The sequence below is a fragment of the Rhipicephalus microplus genome, chromosome 9 (assembly GCF_043290135.1).
Source record: "Rhipicephalus microplus isolate Deutch F79 chromosome 9, USDA_Rmic, whole genome shotgun sequence".
Lineage (NCBI taxonomy): Eukaryota > Metazoa > Arthropoda > Arachnida > Ixodida > Ixodidae > Rhipicephalus > Rhipicephalus microplus.
In genome coordinates this window covers 79188954-79206982 of record NC_134708.1, presented here as the reverse complement: position 1 = coordinate 79206982, position 18029 = coordinate 79188954, and the positions used below count along the sequence as shown (strand labels likewise).

At 43.8% G+C, this 18029-nt stretch overlaps 2 protein-coding genes across 3 annotated transcripts in view; one reads left to right on the top strand and one right to left on the bottom strand.

Moving 5' to 3' along the window:
• Nucleotides 1-13284, top strand: part of LOC119163185 (PC-esterase domain-containing protein 1A) — a 56065-nt gene extending 42781 nt beyond the window's left edge. For both annotated transcript variants that reach the window (XM_037415130.2, XM_037415131.2), the window contains one exon: nucleotides 12919-13284. In XM_037415130.2, coding sequence (XP_037271027.1) covers nucleotides 12919-13191 — 273 coding nt within the window. In that variant the 3' untranslated portion in view covers nucleotides 13192-13284. The remainder of the gene's footprint in view (nucleotides 1-12918) is intronic.
• Nucleotides 13285-17037: 3753 nt separating this feature from the next.
• LOC119164730 (PC-esterase domain-containing protein 1A) overlaps nucleotides 17038-18029 on the bottom strand; it is a 32083-nt gene continuing 31091 nt past the window's right edge. Inside the window, exon 7 of the mRNA XM_075873923.1 lies at nucleotides 17038-17377. Coding sequence (XP_075730038.1) covers nucleotides 17207-17377 — 171 coding nt within the window. The 3' untranslated portion in view covers nucleotides 17038-17206. The remainder of the gene's footprint in view (nucleotides 17378-18029) is intronic.

The window sequence follows — 18029 nt, the reverse complement described above, 5'->3', positions numbered from 1 at the left end:
GCAGCTTGTAGAACAGTCCAGTTTCGTCGCAGTTGAAAATATCATTAGGTGGAAACTGCTGAAGCAAGGACTGCAGCTTTATCCCGATATTCGGCAACAACGGAATCGTCGACGGCGCCGCTTTCCCCTCACATCTTCTTGAACTGAGTCATTGCAGCTCTTGAAATTGCGAAGCCATCTATCGCTGAAATTAAGTCCTTCACGCCCATCTGAAGCTCGAAAACCTCTGCCTTCTGCTTCAGGATGTCTCCTGACACTGGGATTTTCTTAGCGATCATCACTGAGCCACACGACGAGTGCATCCTCGAGCTTCGGGTAAACACCCTGGCTCGCATTCTTCTTTCCAAGCCCTGTTTATTTGGCAGCTACTTTCAAGATCTTCGCTCTTTGAAATTTCGAACTCCCTCCCCACCTCTGCCTGCGACCGACCGCGTTGGACCTGTTCAATGATGGCGGCTTTCTTCTCCATCATGAGCCTACGAGGGGGCTTTGTGCGCTTTGAAGGCACGGACAAAGGCGAAGGAGCAGTCGGTGCCATCGCTGTAAACGGTGATCCGCTCGATGAAAAGCGCAGCACGAAACAGATGGATGCTGAAGGTTGGCAAACGTGATCACTGAAGATAGTGCGCAGCAGCAAACGATCAACCGCAGATACGACCGCAGAGCTGACAAAACAACACGTGAACAAACACAGTGAGGTTTGGCTTGGCTAAGCCACTAAGCTACGGCTGGCAACAGATTGACACGTGCAGTTTCGAGGTTACAGCAGCCGCAGCAGTGCGGTGCAGCGGTTGGCGGCGGTGCTGCTGGCCATACCTGCGATGCGAGTATAGCGGGTTCGAGGATATGAAAACAACCAAAATAGTGGCATCAGTGGTGACTTTGGGGCGGCGGTTAAGGGGCGACACGGGTCTTAAAAGGCCGGAAATCGCGAAAAAAAAAAAACGACTTTTTGAAGTTGACCTTTTCGGAATCTGCAGCTATTTTTGCCCTTATCAGAGAAGTTTCAAGCTTCTCGCGTCATTATTTCTGGCACAAAATCAATTTATAACACCCCTGTGAGATGAATCTGAGCACAAATAGACGCTAAAGTTGTGCTTTTTCCACGCCGAACTGCTGCCATTACACACGAGCTATCGTGGTCATCTTGGTCTCGTTTGGAAGGGTCGTTCTTCACCTTCGATTTCCCGCCACCAGTGGCTCCCCTTGCTCATTGGTTTTACAGCAAAAACGCGTCATCGAGAAGCACCACCGCGCGATTTTATTGGCTGCTTGGGGCACGTGATAAAGCCTAGGCACCCGAATGGCCAAGTGACGTTTCCGGCGTCTGCTTTTTTATAACGCGCATGGACATGTGCCATTTCGTCGTGGTGCTGTCGACTGCCTGCCGCAGTAAAGAAGTTCCTCGCCGCACTGATTTGTCAAGTGGGTGTGGCGATCGTTTGTTCGCTGTGAACTTCAGAAAGAGCCCCACTATCACTCAGGACAGAGAGGATAGCAAACTCGCGGCGTTCAACGGCGGTCGCCAAGTCACCGGTGCAGACCTAACTCGCGTACGAGCCCGTCGGTTGTCGACAACGTCGCTGAAAGCGGCAGTGTTTTGGAGCTTCAACAGTTACAGGACAGCAAGTGAAAAAGCAGAAGTGAAGCTACGAGAGATGGCAATCTTTGCAACCATGGAACAAAAGCGCTGTCTTATCGCTAAACGCGCCGATGCCGCAGGTTCTCCCCGTCTGACATAACTGCGTGACGGGTCGCCAGAGTGGAGTTCGCCATGCGTCGGCAAACAGCAGAAAATCAATCCGTTTATGGTGAATGTACTCGCCGCCCGCGCAATGAAGGCTACTGACAACAGGTAGAGTGCTTCTAACGAGGCGTCTGCAACCTTGAACATATTGCGCCGCGGCCTCCACTCGAAAGTGGCAATCTTACATGAGAAGGAAACTAACACCTCACTGCTCTTGGAGCCTTGAAATTGATGAGCGAGTGCACGAGCTTGGTCTGCGACATCAACAACTTAATCTGGACAAGCCGGAAAACCACTTTATTATAGGACGGATCGCGAATTACGTGCGCACATTCGTCGCACATAGGCGTCACCGAACTGTTAAGCGGCCTAGTCTGCAGACGAGCCAAAGGCGACCGCATCAGCTTGCAAGTGTGCCTCTGCTGAAAACATGCAGGGGGCATTGAAAAAACGCCATTTAGGTGACACAAAACAGAAGGACTACATGCCTGGTGCCTACTGAGAAAGCTGAATTTGCAAATCATTGTGAATTAACAGCTTTTCTATGCTACTGTCTGCCCAAAATGGACTTGTGTCTTTTGCATGATTTCTCAGGATCGAAATTTTGCTGCAGTTGCAAACTTGTGTTAGATATCTCTGCCTCCAGAGCAGCTAGGGCTGTCATTTTTGTTGGGACATGTAGCTGCATAGTTAGTTTACATAATGGTAGGTATGAATTTTTGATTAAGATCTTCAAGAAATTTAATTTTTGCCAGAAATTGGAGCATAAAGTGGGTGTATCTGCAACACTGAAGTGCAAGGTGCGACAAACCTTGCTAAAATTATCAAATAAAAAAAAGCACTACTACCGTTGTGTAGCTTATGTTCATTAGTAAACAGGCATGTGTCAATACTAGCTCTGCAATACAAATTTGCTGTCTCATACCGGCGAACAATGAATTATTTTTTTAGGATATCTCGAAAACTAATTTGTTTAGAGGAACAGTAATTGCATTTTGGAAATCAGAACCAAAAGCTCAATCACACTGTGAATTTACTTTACAAACGCATGAGAATATCTGACATTTCGTCTCAAGTACAGTGTCCCCCCTTAACAGTAAAAAGTCTGGAAAATTGGATGCCGAAGGCTCTAAGTGTCTGAGATTTCGGACTTTTTAATACATTGATTTTATGGGGAACTTGACGGTGCCACAGATGAGTCCGGGAAATCGGGCGTCCGGGAAATCGGATGTCGACTGTATTGCATTGTAGGTTATAGTTTCCTGCAGTTACCGTATTTATTCGCGTAATCCTCGAACTCGCATAATGCTCGCACCCACCACATCGCCAAATAAAAATACGATTTCCTTTTTTCCTCGAGTAATTATCGCACCCACAAAAACTGCCGCAATAATGTCTGCTCGTTCCAGCCACTGATAATGATAGCGTGCGCTATCTGGCACCATCTCTTAAGCATCAAGCGTACTATTATTGCACAAAGATTCAATCCAATCCAAGCCAAAGTTGCAAGTGCGCGTTGCGGCATGTTTTATATGTTTGTATCGGTAATTCTGTCACGTTATGGGGTGATGCTGAAGATACATGGCTCTTTCAAGTTGAAAGTAATACATCATGCACTAAACAACAGCAACAAGGCCACCGGTAGGTCTTCTAGAGTCTAGGAGTTTTGTGTTCGCTACTGGTGACGACAGCTGAAAGCCACCAAGACGCGTTGGGCCTGTCGTGTGCCTAAAACTGGGATTGATGGTAAACTTTATTTCTTCAGAAGGAATCTGCGGACGATTCTGTTAAATAGCTATCAGCCCAATACTGACGTCCTTCGCTTACCTTTTGAGGCCTCCTGTTGAGCGACCAGCGCTACCGCTACGCCTGCAACAACCACAAGCTTTGCTTATGGTATTCTGATTCTCGACTATTTGCTTGCACTTTTTGTGTCTCAATCTCGCCTTGTGTTGAACCTGTGTTTTTATTGTTGAGATAAGTTTTAATTGGTACTTCTCAAAGCTTGCTGTTAGTTGCTGGTGTGAGAATCCCAATTTGTGGCCACTTCATTTTCTTTTTCGCTCTGTACGTTTTCGTGGAAAGTTTTCCTCGCGTAATTCTCGCACCCCCCAACTTTGCATCGGTTTTTCCACCAAAAAAAAGTGCGAGGGTTATGCGACTAAATACGGTATCATTGTCACTCAGTTGACTGCAAATCGTGGTCTGTACAAAGGCTTAACTCGGTTAAATAATAATTTGTACATAAATATTTACCAGGCAAATTATAGCTTATACTTTAGTTAGGTACAGTAATTAATGAGTGGTAGGTAAATTACCTGCTGGCGAACGATGGTTAGTATGTGCTTCTTGCTTGAGAAAATTTTGCAGCGTTTTTTATTGCAAGAATGAACAGCCATGTTTTTCCAGTGGTACCCAGTCAAAAAAGTTCAAGTGGTCCAATCGGAAAAATACCAATTGGCATCAATTGGTTTTCAACCCATTAGAATTTTGCCACCCGTTGGAAACACACCAATTATATCAAATTGGTAAACCATTTCCTATCCAGTTGATCGTAACCATTGAGACAGAACTGGTGGCTAATTGGTTTACCAGTTGATGTAGGCCAGGGTTCAATTGGTCATCCAATGGAAGCTTACTGGTGCCCAAATGGCTAACCAGTTAAAGGGAACTGGTTTGGAACTGGTAATCTAGTTATTCGTAAATGGTCACCCAGTTGAAACCAGGTGGTGTTCAATTGGTTAACCAGCTCGAATAGATGTAGTAATCTGATTGAAGCTAGCTGGTGTCTAAATGATTTTCCAGTTGAAGAGAACTGGTGTCCTACTAGACGGCCAGTTGAAAGTACATGGTGTTGAATTGGTTATGCAGAATGAATAGATGTGGTCATTAAATGTAACAGGTGCTCAATTGGTCAGCCAGTTGAAATAGACTGGTTCCCAACTGGTTAATCGGCAGAGCGCATATGGTCTTTAAATTAAAGCAAACTGGTGGTCAACACGAAGAGCCTTTATTAGACAACAATAGTTCCGCGAAATAGTTTCATACAGAGTGAGCTTCGCAGTACAACTCCAAATTTCAGCTAGTAAGGGTATTTGCAGTCAAAGTGCTGTCTGTTCTGCTGAAGCTTTTGGAAAGGAGGTCGCTGATATGTTCTTGTTGCTCAGAGTTTTTTCCTTTCTTTTGCGTTGCACCAGCAATCATGTAGGTAGGCTGCTTGAAAGATAAATATGATAAGACAGAGAGAGAAATGAGCTACATGGCTGTAGTAAAGAGGTTAACACACCAGTCTATAAAACGCTGTAACTGCTCGCTCTGGCACTTTTCAGCGCGAGTAGCTGAAGATAGATAGTCCACACGTGAGCATTCGTCCTTAGCGGTCATGCATGCCAATATCGACAGTGCGATTTGGAGCCTGTCGTTCAAGTGTTCCAGATCAGTGTGGTGACTTGCACGGAGAATGGAAATGTTAGCGATGTAACTAAACCCACCGTGTACAGTAGCTCCCACACGCCATGCTTGCTGCACCCGTGCTTCTTGTCCGCTGCAGTCGTGAGCCAACACAGTTACGGTAACGAACAAAAAGTGCGAAAGGCATTATTGGTGGAACGATTAAAGTGGTTCAAAAGCAAAATACTTGCCTTGATTGTAAAGAAATAGGGCTGTATCAATGAACCATGCCAACATGATTACTACAAAGACGTTGGGTATAAAACACGCTGGTAAAGCTTGTGACCTATGTCCGCTTTCGCTGGCTGGCTGTGGCAAAGAAGCGAGGTCCGGTCGTGATGACGATGCTGATGGCACTTGTTGCAGTGCATGCACTGTGAGCCCATGCACTTTTATGAACATATAAATTACACGACTATTTCTTTCGTCAAAAACAGTACAAAATTTTGTAGTGGAAAATTACTTGTTAAAGTTTATTTTGATCTTCCTTTATCGCTTTGAACGCAACGTTTTTGGAAGGGTTGTTAGTACTAAACCAACGCTTGTTTAGCCACTTTCCATGTTCTCGTATGAATAAACTGTGGTGGCTGCTTGAGAATCAAAGCTGTGAACTGGTAAGAAAGCTTTGCAGCTGATATAGTACTATAGTAAGGCGTTTTATGGTTTTCAAAAAAATGTTACCAAATTTTTACTACCTTACTCATTGCCGACTTCACTGAACATGCACATGACACTCCTTAGGGTTAACCAGTTGAAGAGAACTGGTGTTCAGCTGGTCAGCAAGTTAAAATTATTGGTTTTCACTAGGTCAACCTGTTAAACACTTACAACATGAACTCTTTATAAGTAGAATGTTTCCAATGAAGGGTCTACCCCAATTGGAAAGTCTTCTCCATTTCGTATGTGCACATCCAATTGGATCATCAAGCATTTCGATTGGGAGGCCAATTGGAATTCACTATTCCAATGATTTACCAATTGGGATGTATGCAACCAATTGGACTGACAAGCATTCCAGTTGGGAGATCAATTGGAACTGGGGAACATATTGAAATGACCAATTGGAACTGTGTGGTCCAATTGGTTTCCAGTTCATTTCATTTATGACCACTTGATAAAAACTGGTATGACCAAATGGACCCATTCACTTTTTTTTACTGGGTAGGAAACTCCTAGATTCAATGATTATGCACAATTATGGCAATGATTATGCATATATTGTAGCAAATTACGCATGCACTGGCACGTATTATGTCGCAAATTTTAACTTTGCGATGGTACGGTCATCGCGGGGCTTGGCTGCGGACTGAAAGTCTATGGGCCCGATCCCGACTGCGATAGTCGCATTTCGGCAGACATAAAATGCTGGAGGCTTGTGTGCTTACCCACATGGTCAATTTCAGGAACATGGCCCTATAACGGGCCTCACAAACATGTTGTACTTTTGGCCTGTCAGACCCCTTGCTTTATTCTCAAAGGTTTATATAATCAATATTTCAAAAACATTGATTGTCTGTCTTAAGGTGTCCGTGAAACAGATTAAGCTTCTTCTGGTGCTGTGTTATGTTGGTCTATCGTTGCGCGGCGAGGAACACCAAAAACAAGGATGTAGTCAAGCATCTCTGCGTAAGAGGCCAGAAAGTGCAGCAGTTCTATTAGCCGTATGTTAGCTGAAACCTATATCTGGCACAAACGATTGCTCGAGAATGTCTTTATTCTTTATTCTTTATTCAAAAAAAACCTTACAGGCCCCAGAACAGGGCATTGGGTAAGGGGGGGGGGAGGAATCGGAATGGTACAGACAGGTAACGAACAGTTTACAGGCAGGATCAGTGCAAGAACAATGAAAAACTCTATATATATATATATATATATATATATATATATATATATATATATATATATATATATATAAATGAGATCACATTTTAGGCTATACAGGGCGAGGTAAATTTGAGGGAATACAGCACTTGTTGATATGAACATGGCGACAGAGGGATACATTTTAAAATAAAAGACAAGGTGAATATAAATCACCGTTACGCAATGCACTCAGAATACAGAAACAGGGTCACATGGTGAACAGAGTGAGTAGCTGACGGCGAAATGTATCGGGATTAGATATGGAGGCTATGCAATCAGGGAGGTCATTCCAAAGACGAACGGCCCGAGGCAGTGGTGATGAATTGAATGCATTAGTTGACCCGTATATGCGCATGAAGCTGAACTGATTATGCAATCTGCGTGAAAAAGAGTGAGGTGTTTGAAGCTGAAGCCGCGTTCGTTTATTAGAGGTAATATATTTCTGGAACAGACAGAGAAGAGCAATATTGCGATGGCTATCCAATGACGGCAGCAGAAGGTCTGATTTAATTTGCGTTATGTTTGACGTGATGTCGTAGTTTCGTGATATGAAGCGGGCACCTCTATTTTGAATCCTTTCTACCATAATAATCAAGTAGTTTTGATGAGGAGACCAAATTGCTGAGGTGAATTCTAATATTGGCAGAATAAAGGTAAGAAAGGCTAGTTTTCGAATATTAGTAGGGGAAGTTCTCAAGTTGCGGCGTAGGTAGCCCAGTGATTGTGATGCTTTGGCACAGGTAGACTCGATATGTGAGGCCCATGAAAGATTCTCTGTGAGAAGAACACCTAGGTATTTGTAGGAAGAAGTGTGGGAAAGCATGGTATTGTTCAAGTAATAGAAGAATTCAGAGTTTATGTGTTTACGGGTGAAAGACATTACCTCGCATTTTGTTAAGTTCAGTTTCATAAGCCACTTGTCGCACCAGTTACAAATATGGTTGAGATCTGCTTGAATGGTTAAGTGGTCATTACTGGAGTTTATGGAACGGTATATTATACAATCATCGGCAAATAGACGCATGCAAGAAGTAATCTCGGAGGGTAAGTCATTAATGTAGATTAAAAATAGTAAGGGCCCAAGGACGCTGCCTTGCGGTACGCTTGAACTAACAAAAGAAAAAGGGGACGCAAGATTGTTAACAACAGTGAACTGCTGTCGAAAAGAAATGAAGTTTCGAATTCAGTTTAATGTTAAGAATCAAGTCGTAGAGCAGATAGCTTAAAGATTAGTCGGCAATGGGGCACACGATCAAAGGCTTTAGAAAAGTCAAGAAAGATACAGTCCGTTTGAAGGTTGCTGTTCATGTTTGAGAGTAAATCGGTGGTGAATTCAAACAGTTGTGTGTCACACGAAAATCCCTTTCTAAAACTATGCTGATTAGGAAAGAAAAAATTGTTCGTCTCGAGGTGATTGTACACGTGTGAACTGATTATGTGCTCAAGCATTTTGCAGCATATGCAAGTTAAAGATATGGGTCGATAGTTGTCAGGCGAGTGAACATCTCCAGTTTTGTGAATTGGTTTTATCTTTCCTATTAACCAGTCGTCCGGTAGCATGCCAGATGTTAGAGATTGGTCAAAGATTTGGCATAATATTTTGCTTTGTATGGGGAGGGTGTTCTTTAGTATCTTGGAATCAATGTTGTCAATACCGGCTGATGTGGATAATTTTAGGTTGTTAATGAGTGATCCAATGCCTCCAACAGTGACAGTAATGGGTTCCATATAGGCGGCGTCAAGTTCAGGAAAAGTAGGCACATTGGAAGAATCTTCCTGAGTGAAAACAGATGAGAAGAACCTGTTGAAAACAGAGGGGGCAATCGGCGATAGGAATAGGTATTTTGTCAGTTCCATGTAAAGTAATAGTGTTAGTATCTCTGACCGGAGATATAGTTTGCCAAAATTTTTTGGGATTAGACTGAAGCAGGGAAGGTAGGTCTTGAGAGTAATATTTATCTTTAGGTGAGGTTATTGCTGAGCAGTAGGTTTTCAAACAGTGTTTGGTATGCCTGCCATGCCCCATCAGTGCGCAAGCGTTTAGCCCCGTTGTACAACTGTTTCTTGTTTCGCAGTTTGCTAAGGGACTTGCTGAACCAGGGGCTTAATTTATCGTTGGTTATGGACACTAAAGGAACATTCTGATCGACTAGCGCTGTCTGATCGACTAGCGCTGTTAATTTATCTCTGTAGAGTACCCAGTTTTCATTTACGGATCGACAAATGAAAGTAGGTAGTAACTCTTTAAAAAAAAAATTGTTCTAGTTCGGTGTTAATGGCAGCGTAATTTCATCTACTGTAATCGCGAATTCGTTTTGTTGTTTTGCCAGATACGGGCTTCGGGATGCTTAAATTAAGTTGGAGGAGGTTATGGTCACTAAAACCGCTCACATTTGAAATTGAAAGTATTGTGTCAGGAGCGTTGGTGAATAATAAGTCCAGGATATATGAAGCACGGGTGGGTTCTTTGACAACTTGGAACAGGTTGAAATCCAACGTTAGATTTATTAGTTCTAGAGACGCTTGACATGAGGATGACATGTGTTCCCAGTTGATAAGAGTAAAATTAAAGTCGCCAAGAAGATATACATGGTTAGATGGGCATGACTGAATGGCATGAGAGATGCTATCACGCAAGTCCCCCAAAAAGGAATGATCAGAATCTGGTGCACGGTAACAAGCCCCAATTAATACCACACTAGATGACATAAACAAAGCTGCCCATACAATTTCGACGGAAGATTTCGAATCAATCCAATGTGAATGAAGCGTTTTCTTGATAGCAAGGAGTACGCCGCCACCGCGCCTATTTATGCGGTCGTTCCTATAAATTTTGTAAAGGTCGTTGTGAGGTAGTACTTCGTTATCTCTTATATCTGGATTCAACCATGTGTCCGTTAGTACTACTATATCTGAATCGCTATCATCAAGAAAAGAACAAAACGTGTCACATTTGTGTAACAAGCTTCGGATTTTCGTGTACGCGACCGAGAGTGGAAAGGCTGTTTGGGGCACAAGATGCGGCGCGTGCGAGTTTAAGCTTACAACTAGCTATCTGGAAGATTGAGCAACTGTGTCATTAACGGCGTCATACACATATACCTTCTTATCCAAGTGAAGCTTGTCAAGGACCAACTTGTACGGCTTGTCGAATGATCTGGCAAAAGCGACCAACTTTCTTCTGGCCACACGTGTTGATGGCGCAAAGTCTTTCCCAATAGAAAAAGTTGTTTCCTTAAGCTTACGAGCTGCAGACAAGATGCTCTGTTGGTCCCTGAATGAAGATAATTTTGCTATAATGGGCCGTTTTTTTTTCAATGGAAAATTTGCCCAGGTGGTGTACACGTTCATACTGCACACTTGTAGTGGCAAGTTCGAGTTTTTCTGCGCAGAATTTGATGACCTTTTCTTCAGACGCTGCCCAATTTTCTTTTTCGTCGTCCTCTAAACCGAAAATTATTCCGTTGGAACGTCTTAATCTCTTTTCTGCATCGTCGCATCTGGAAGTTATTTGTTGTAGCTGACTTGAGATATCATGCAAGGCATTTTGAGAAGGAACTACTTCAGGGGAAGCTGGATCGATTGCACTGGTTTCAAGAGCAGTTACTTTCGCTATAAGATTCTGGATTTTTCCATTAGTAGTTGCTTGTTCCGCCTTAATACCCTGAAGTTCAAGCAAAACAGACTTCAGTTCAGTACGCAGTTTCTCAATTGCCCCCAACGCCGATTCGAAGGCAACACCCTCTGCCTTACTCATCGGGCCGGGGTTCGATTCAACATCGCCCGCCAGCAAGAGCAGCAAGTGAACAAGGGAAGAAGATATGCATTATGAACAATTCAAGATATGTTTTTTAACGCAAGACAACTCCAATGGGCACGACACCACAATAAGGCAGTAATTGTTCGTTTTGTAACACACGGCATGGTTCAAGTAACTAACCTGGAAGAAGATCATTTGTGAGCAGCGCATGGCGGAAGCAGTGCCGTGCCCGATGGTGTTGGCGGCTGGCTCCAATTTATGCTTTGCTCCGCTCGCGTCACCGGTAAACATGCCCAATCCGAGTTGCCAGGCGTTGGAAGCGGATGCATCCAGACCTGGCTGGGATCCGAGCAGGACCGGACTAAGCGGTGGTGGCTCGTCGAAGTGCAGCGGGAAAAAGCCAGGCAGCCAAGAGTGTACGGTCCATAACAGTGTGGCCTGGAAGAAGATCATTTGTGAGCAGCGCCTGGCGGAAGCAGTGCCGTGCCTCTGAACAATTCAAGATATGTTTTTTAACGCAAGACAACTCTAATGGGCACGACACCGCAATAAGGCAGTAATTGTTCGTTTTGTAACACACGGCATGGTTCAAGTAACTAACCTCATCAAGGTGTTTCCAATTCCCTTTAGAGGAATGAGAGCAGTCCGAAGGGACAGTGCACTGTGAAAGCATTGTTACTGTTAAAAGCAGAACTGTGTACAGCGTAAAGAACGTCGAAGTTGTAGAATAAGCTTTCGGTGGAATTTCACAGGAGTACCGTTTTTTTTTTCCATTTGTTCAGCCACTTGTTGCTCTTGCAGGACGGAATTTCACAAAGGTACCTTTTTTTTTCGATTTGTTCAACCACGAGTTGTTCTTGCAGACTGGCATGTACCTGTGGCTTGCATCTTGTTCGATTGAGAATGTATAAATGTTGATATGGTGAGTGTCAGTAATTGTTTAAAAGGTTGGAAGAGAAAGATAGCGAAATCAGTATAAGTAAATTAGCCTCCGAATGGGCTGAACACCACTTGTTTGTTGAGAAAATGCTGGTAGTGTCTCCTTTTTCAAGTTTCTGCATCAGCTTGTGAATGTGTTACAGGTTTTTTCGTTTTTTGCATGAGTCAGCACTATTTCTTATTAGTATTAGAGTATTACTTTGTTTTTCATGGAAGAGGAAGGCTTGACATCGCAAAATTTAAAGAAATTAACCTATTATCCAGTTACAGTGGTTTGGCATGAAATTCAAAGTTGAAATCATGGCCTTTATTTTTTTCTTTGAGTAATGAATCTATAATTGCAAAGTTGCCTAATGGTCTGCCATTGAAATAATGAGATTCCAAAGAAAAGGAATGTATGTATTGCTGGTGCTTTAGATTTAGGAACTACGATTGAGCTTTTTCTTGAAGGTGCAGTTGGTCAATAAACCTGAAGAAAGCATCATACTAAGACTGCAATTAAAAAAAAAATTATGATAGACTTCTCAGTTTGCACTACATTTTTTTTTAACAGTAAGGCTCCCCATTTCTTCTTTCTGCAATTTACTCTCACACATTCACTGCATGTGTGAAACCGAAAGATAATTAAACTGAATTTGGAAACCTTAAGTGGTCTGTATGCTTTGCACACTTAATATGGACAATGAGGACATGCCTGTCATCTCAAAAAATTTCCGACCCGAAGGTTGCGAGATTGATTTTTGGCTGCGGGGGCCTTGCTTCAACGGAGGCAAAGTGCTTGTGGCCTGTGTATTTAGATTTAGGTGGGAGTTACTAGGAAGTTAAAATTTTCGCAGCACCTCCTACTGCAGTACAAAGTAAGCGTCCCAAGGCTGAAAGCAGCCGCAACAGATGTGAACCTAAACCTCCTCAGTGAAGCCTGGGTGGCTGCGATCTCCCAGTCGGACCTGGTGGACCAGCGTCAGCTCGTCGATCTAGGCAGGGGGCGGTCCAGGCTAGAGGGTTCTTGCAATGAGAGATATTTCCACCTACTCACAAACATGACACAACAAATGCTTTTTCTCTCTCTCACTCACTACGGTGACGCTCGTAACGATAACCTGGTTTAGGGCATAAAACGTTAACAATTATGGTTATCACACATCAACTTTCTTTGCAGGTCATCAACAATGCCACTGAGGTCCCACCATCACAGCGACCCAAGGCACAAAAGGGCAACTGGAGGGCCAGATACTTCAATGGCTTTCGACCTGGCCGTAGGCCACGGCAAAACTACGATTGGCGAAGCCCGTGGCATCCTGGACAAGAGCCGCGGGGTTGCCAAGGCCAGCCTGAGCATAATATTCGGAATGACAACTTTTCGCAAGATCGTTCAGATAAAGGGCCAGATTTTTTATCGCACAGAGGTGGCCATCGGGGAGTGTTCTTCTGAGTACCTGTTGATGCCTCGGGATGCGTTGCAATAGCCTGCCATAGGATGTTACTGTTCTTTTTAATGGTTATCAGTAAACGAACGACAAAGCTTGGTGTTGCACTTTTGTTTATCTCGTGCACATTTTCTGAGCACACCCTCAAGCCTGAATATAATTTTGGCATGACATCAGTACAAGAAAAGCAAATAACAATGTACGTCGCAGTGAAAGATCAGTTTTGGGAACATCTAAATCATCAGTATTCTCAACAGCAGTGCTTTACTTATCGAGAGATAAAGGTAAATGTTCGGCACCATACTCCCCACGAGTGGGACACTTTGGAATGGTCTTGTTGTCAAGAGACCAGAGTAACTACTAGTAATCAAATTAGTACCAATAAAAAAAGAAAATTCCTTCCATTAAAACACATAATAAAATGCTGCTTGTCCATTTCTTTTTAATTCACAGAAAAAGAACCGCTTGGAATTGCTATGGGTAGCGGCACGAGCTGTTCAAAAGTTGTGTTCTTGCATAATTGTGCTTTGCTCACGCGGTCCCATCTTTGTGGTAACTTTGGTATAGAGTACGGTGGCATGCGTTTTCTATGCTTATATGCTCGCGAAAGTGATGGAAAGTTGTACAAAACGCAGCATGCGTATGCTGTTATCAAATCCCTGACTAGTTGACGCCACAAAGATATTGGACTTGACATCACTAGGTGCTGCAAAAGAAACCCTTACGCTAGGGGTGGCTTAGAGCTGTTGGAACGCACAGACGCGGGGTGAATTAAGAAAGACAACCGGGCGGCGTGAATCCAATTTCCAGCTGACTTCATTATCGCCTCCTTGCTCACCTTGCTCTTGCCTTGACCGTGTTGCGAGGAAGTTGAGTAAGTGAGGGGAGAAGCGGTTATGGAGAGAATTTGGCACATGGTGCGGGAACTCTTGATAATGTACTTCTGGTCAGCGTCAGCAGTTCATACAGATGTGTTGGCCACAAGGTATTTAGCGGCCACTGAAAGGATTAGGCCATAAACACCGTAATGGATGGTTGAACAAAGCTGTACTTCATGCCATCTAGCCGTAGCTCAAAATGAAGCATTGACTCCTTGTCTTCAAAGGTAATTTAACTTCTCCCTTCGCACCACAGCTACTGATGAAATAACCTTTTGGTTTTTTTTGCCTTCCTAAATTCGATTTTGAGTTAGTTGTCCCTAAGCCCTAATGCTATGAAAATGCTGTGAAAAAAAAAGTTACAAGGTCCTTTATGCATTAACTTATGATCACTTGGAGGCGAAAGCTATCATTTGCCCTCACAGCGGTGTACTGATGTTCCCCCGCTACACTTTGAAAGCTTACTGCACCTATAGTAGAATGTACTAGAACTGTTGAGTGGCGTGAACGCACCTGACCACCTGATGCATTCCGCGTTGACTGTAGCGGCAGCGCTGCAGGTGATTAGTACTGAAAGTTCGCCCGCAAGAACTGCTATGCGCTTCTGCTCTCTCGGTGCACTTTTTAGATGCAGCTTTCTTTGTGCCTGCCCATCATTCATGTCAAGCACATTTTTTTTCATAACCCTTGAGGAATGGCACGCCAAATTACTGAATTTAAGCTCCACAAAAGTCCTTGTAAGGGACCAAAATTATTTATTTTCTTGAGGTTGAACCATCAAAATTGGTACTATAGGTATGAAAACGATGAGAAAGAAATGCCCGATCAGCGCAGTCAAGCTTTTTAGTCTCAGCATTGTTATTCAGGTTACCTGAAGTTAGATGTGCTTCAAAGTACTTTTGTATTGTGAGCACCAGCCAAAGCGCCCGGTCTAAAACAGCTGATAACATGTTAACAAAAAGAACTCGGTTACATAGATTTCAGCAGTAACTATTGAGAATTAATATACTCTTGTCAAAAGCACACCGAACCAGGAAGATTTAGGAGATGGGAAAGAGGGAGGGAATCTGAACCCCCCTCCACCCCGAAATTTCAAATGCGAACATTCCTTGTGAACTTAGGCGATATTGCCCGGATCTATCTATATAGCCGCCTGTGACTTTTAGCTCTCTTGACCGTTCAGATAATGCGATATATACCAAAATTGGTACTGCAGAACCATAACATGACTGTCTAATGAGCATAAGTGACTAGCCATAACATGAAAATTCTGTGTATATCATGACTGTCATGATTCACATGTCATGGTTTTGCTGCTCTTGTGGTTGTTTCGTTCACATGACGTATTGCAAAGCTCGTATGGTATGACATGACTGCATGGCGAACATAAGTGACTGCGCCTAACTTGGAAATCATGACATGTATGTCATGACTACATGCCACACTCATGGTGCACTTGCAGTTTTGCTAGCTTCACATATACCAAATTTGGTTGTGTGTGACATGAATGGATGGTGAAGGTAAATGACACGTCCAAACATCATAAGCATGACATGCATGTCATGTAAGAACATGACTATATGCCACGCTCGTGATGCTAGCTTCACATAAGCTCATCGTGGTGTTGAGCAAGAGAAAAACCTGAGGAGGTGCAAAGCACGCAGTGATGGACTGGTGTTTCTACTGGAACACGCCAATTGCTGATGATGGGTGATGAGAAACAGAAGACTCTTAGACATGCAGTATGCTTTTATTTAGCGCCCACGCTGCGAATTTTTATTGTTCAACAACACACAGGCGAGACCTCCCGCTGGCACTATGTTGGAGGTCAAGATCAAGTGCCTAGATCATGGGGTGGCCATTGAACGGTTGTGCAGAGCGAGCAGTCTGTTTTTTAAATCAAGAAACTCGCTAGCAGACGCTGCTTGTGTCAGCGTTGCGAGGTGAGAGAGGGGAAGCGTAGCAGAGAAGAGAGAGTCAGAGGGGGCGCGCACACGTCATGGCGTGGGGAGGAATGCCTAGAGGAGAGAGTGAGCTTAGGTTAGCATGCGAGGCGAGAGAGGGGGATGTCTAGGAGAAGGGGGAGCGGACGCGCATGCGCAGCGTGGGTGGTCACGCCGCACACCAGATTGAGTTCGACTCTATGCTTCGCATCTAAACGTGATGCTGATGTTTACTTGCTAGTGCATGTTTTTCTTTACCTTTGAGAGTTAGGGAGTTTGTATTTTGGTGGCCAGTGAATATCATTAGAGAGTTTTTTTCTGCTGGTGAGGCACATAGCGCGCCCGAGATCAACACGATTGTAGAAATGTTCAGATGTGTCCGTTTACTCGGATTATCTACAGGTTTCTTCTCTACATACTCCAGGCATGTAGTCATGTACCCCGATTTTCAAGCATTATCTGGCTAAAGCTGCTAAATTGGACATCCTGCACAATAGTCTAGTTTCGTTTGTTGTTTCAAGCCTTGCGTGACGTACTGCAAGGATCTCCCTTTTTAATGTGCTGTTTTGCTTGTACTTCAGTGAGCATGATTACAGAGAATGTTTAGTGCAAATATGCAACAGAAAATACCATGAGTTCAAATTCTGAAAAAGTGCCTTTAATATGTACTTAACTGAGCTTCACCTTTAGAACAAAGTTGCAACGTTTTTCTGTGTCGAGGGAATGTGTTGAGTGTTTTTCCTGTGTTGAGCTACATGCTATGGTCAAGTTTAGACAGAGCAGTCTTGCGTGCCATTTTTGTTGCTCGGAAAAAAAAAGATCTTCGTTCTGTATAGAGTAAATTTTGGTAACAAAGATTAGCATGCCTTTAATCTTTTTTTTTTCTTATGGCGCAATACTTCCTTCAGAATTTTTCCTTCAACCACATTCGTGGAAGTGAACCTTCAGCTACATGCTTAGCCGCACAGCAATCCAGTTTCTACAGGCGCTACAACGATGGTCATGCCTCGATTTTCAGGCAACGAAGAAGTGTGACAGCACGGTCGTCCATTTATTTACAAAACAAACAAATATTTACACTCTGTGCGTGTCCACCACATTCCTGGAACATGGCAGAGGTTCGGAAAAACGCGCCTCGGTAGCCACCTTTTTTTGTCGAGAAGGCTAGTTCGGGCTCTGAATGACTCGGCAAGGAAGTGTCATTCAGACTGTTGGGCTCGGCTGGCCTTGGCAGCAGCGTGATGCTTTCCACGCAGCCATGTCCTTCGCCACCAGTTCTTTCGTGGCCTGAAATAGCGTCGAGCCCTCCAGTTTCCCCGTTGTGCTTTTGGTCGCTGGGACGGTGGAGCCTCGTTGACATCGTTGTTTCCCTGCAGAGGAGCCAGTGATTAAAGTTGCAGCGGGTCAGTTTGACTCGCCTGCACCACACGAACCAGTTGACAAGGCTGTGAACAATACCATTCATTTCAAAAGATACAGGAGAGGTGCTGCTCGGGTTCACGATTTTTTTTTCACTTCCTGCGTTGACAGTGCCAGCTTGGTGCCGCCGCGCGTGTAGCTGGGCAGACGATGAAACACTTAGGCGTAGGCGCCGTACCTGCCTCCACTAACATGGTGTGTTTAGCCAAGGTGTTTGCCACCTCATAAACTGTCCACAAGTGCGGTTTGCCACCAGTTAGTGTTATTTGGACGGTGTAAATTAAGCAGTGTAAATTAACAGAAGCAGGACGGTGTAAATTAACAGAAGTAAGGTTTGCACCTTGTTGGCACTTCGTCATTCGTTTCGAGTGTCGCACTGTGCCTGCACCACTGAATTCGCTCTGTACAATATCTGAACTTCTCGTGCACAGCCTTGAGCCGGTTCTGATTTGTGCATATGTTGTTAAGACACACGTGAATTTTCAACAAAAGTGAATCGAACGCATTTGGCAGTGTTGCAAAACCACATCCTTGTAGCATTAAGTTTACACCAGATTATCAAAGCGTCAAAACGTTACAAACTTGCTATGATTAGCTTCGTGC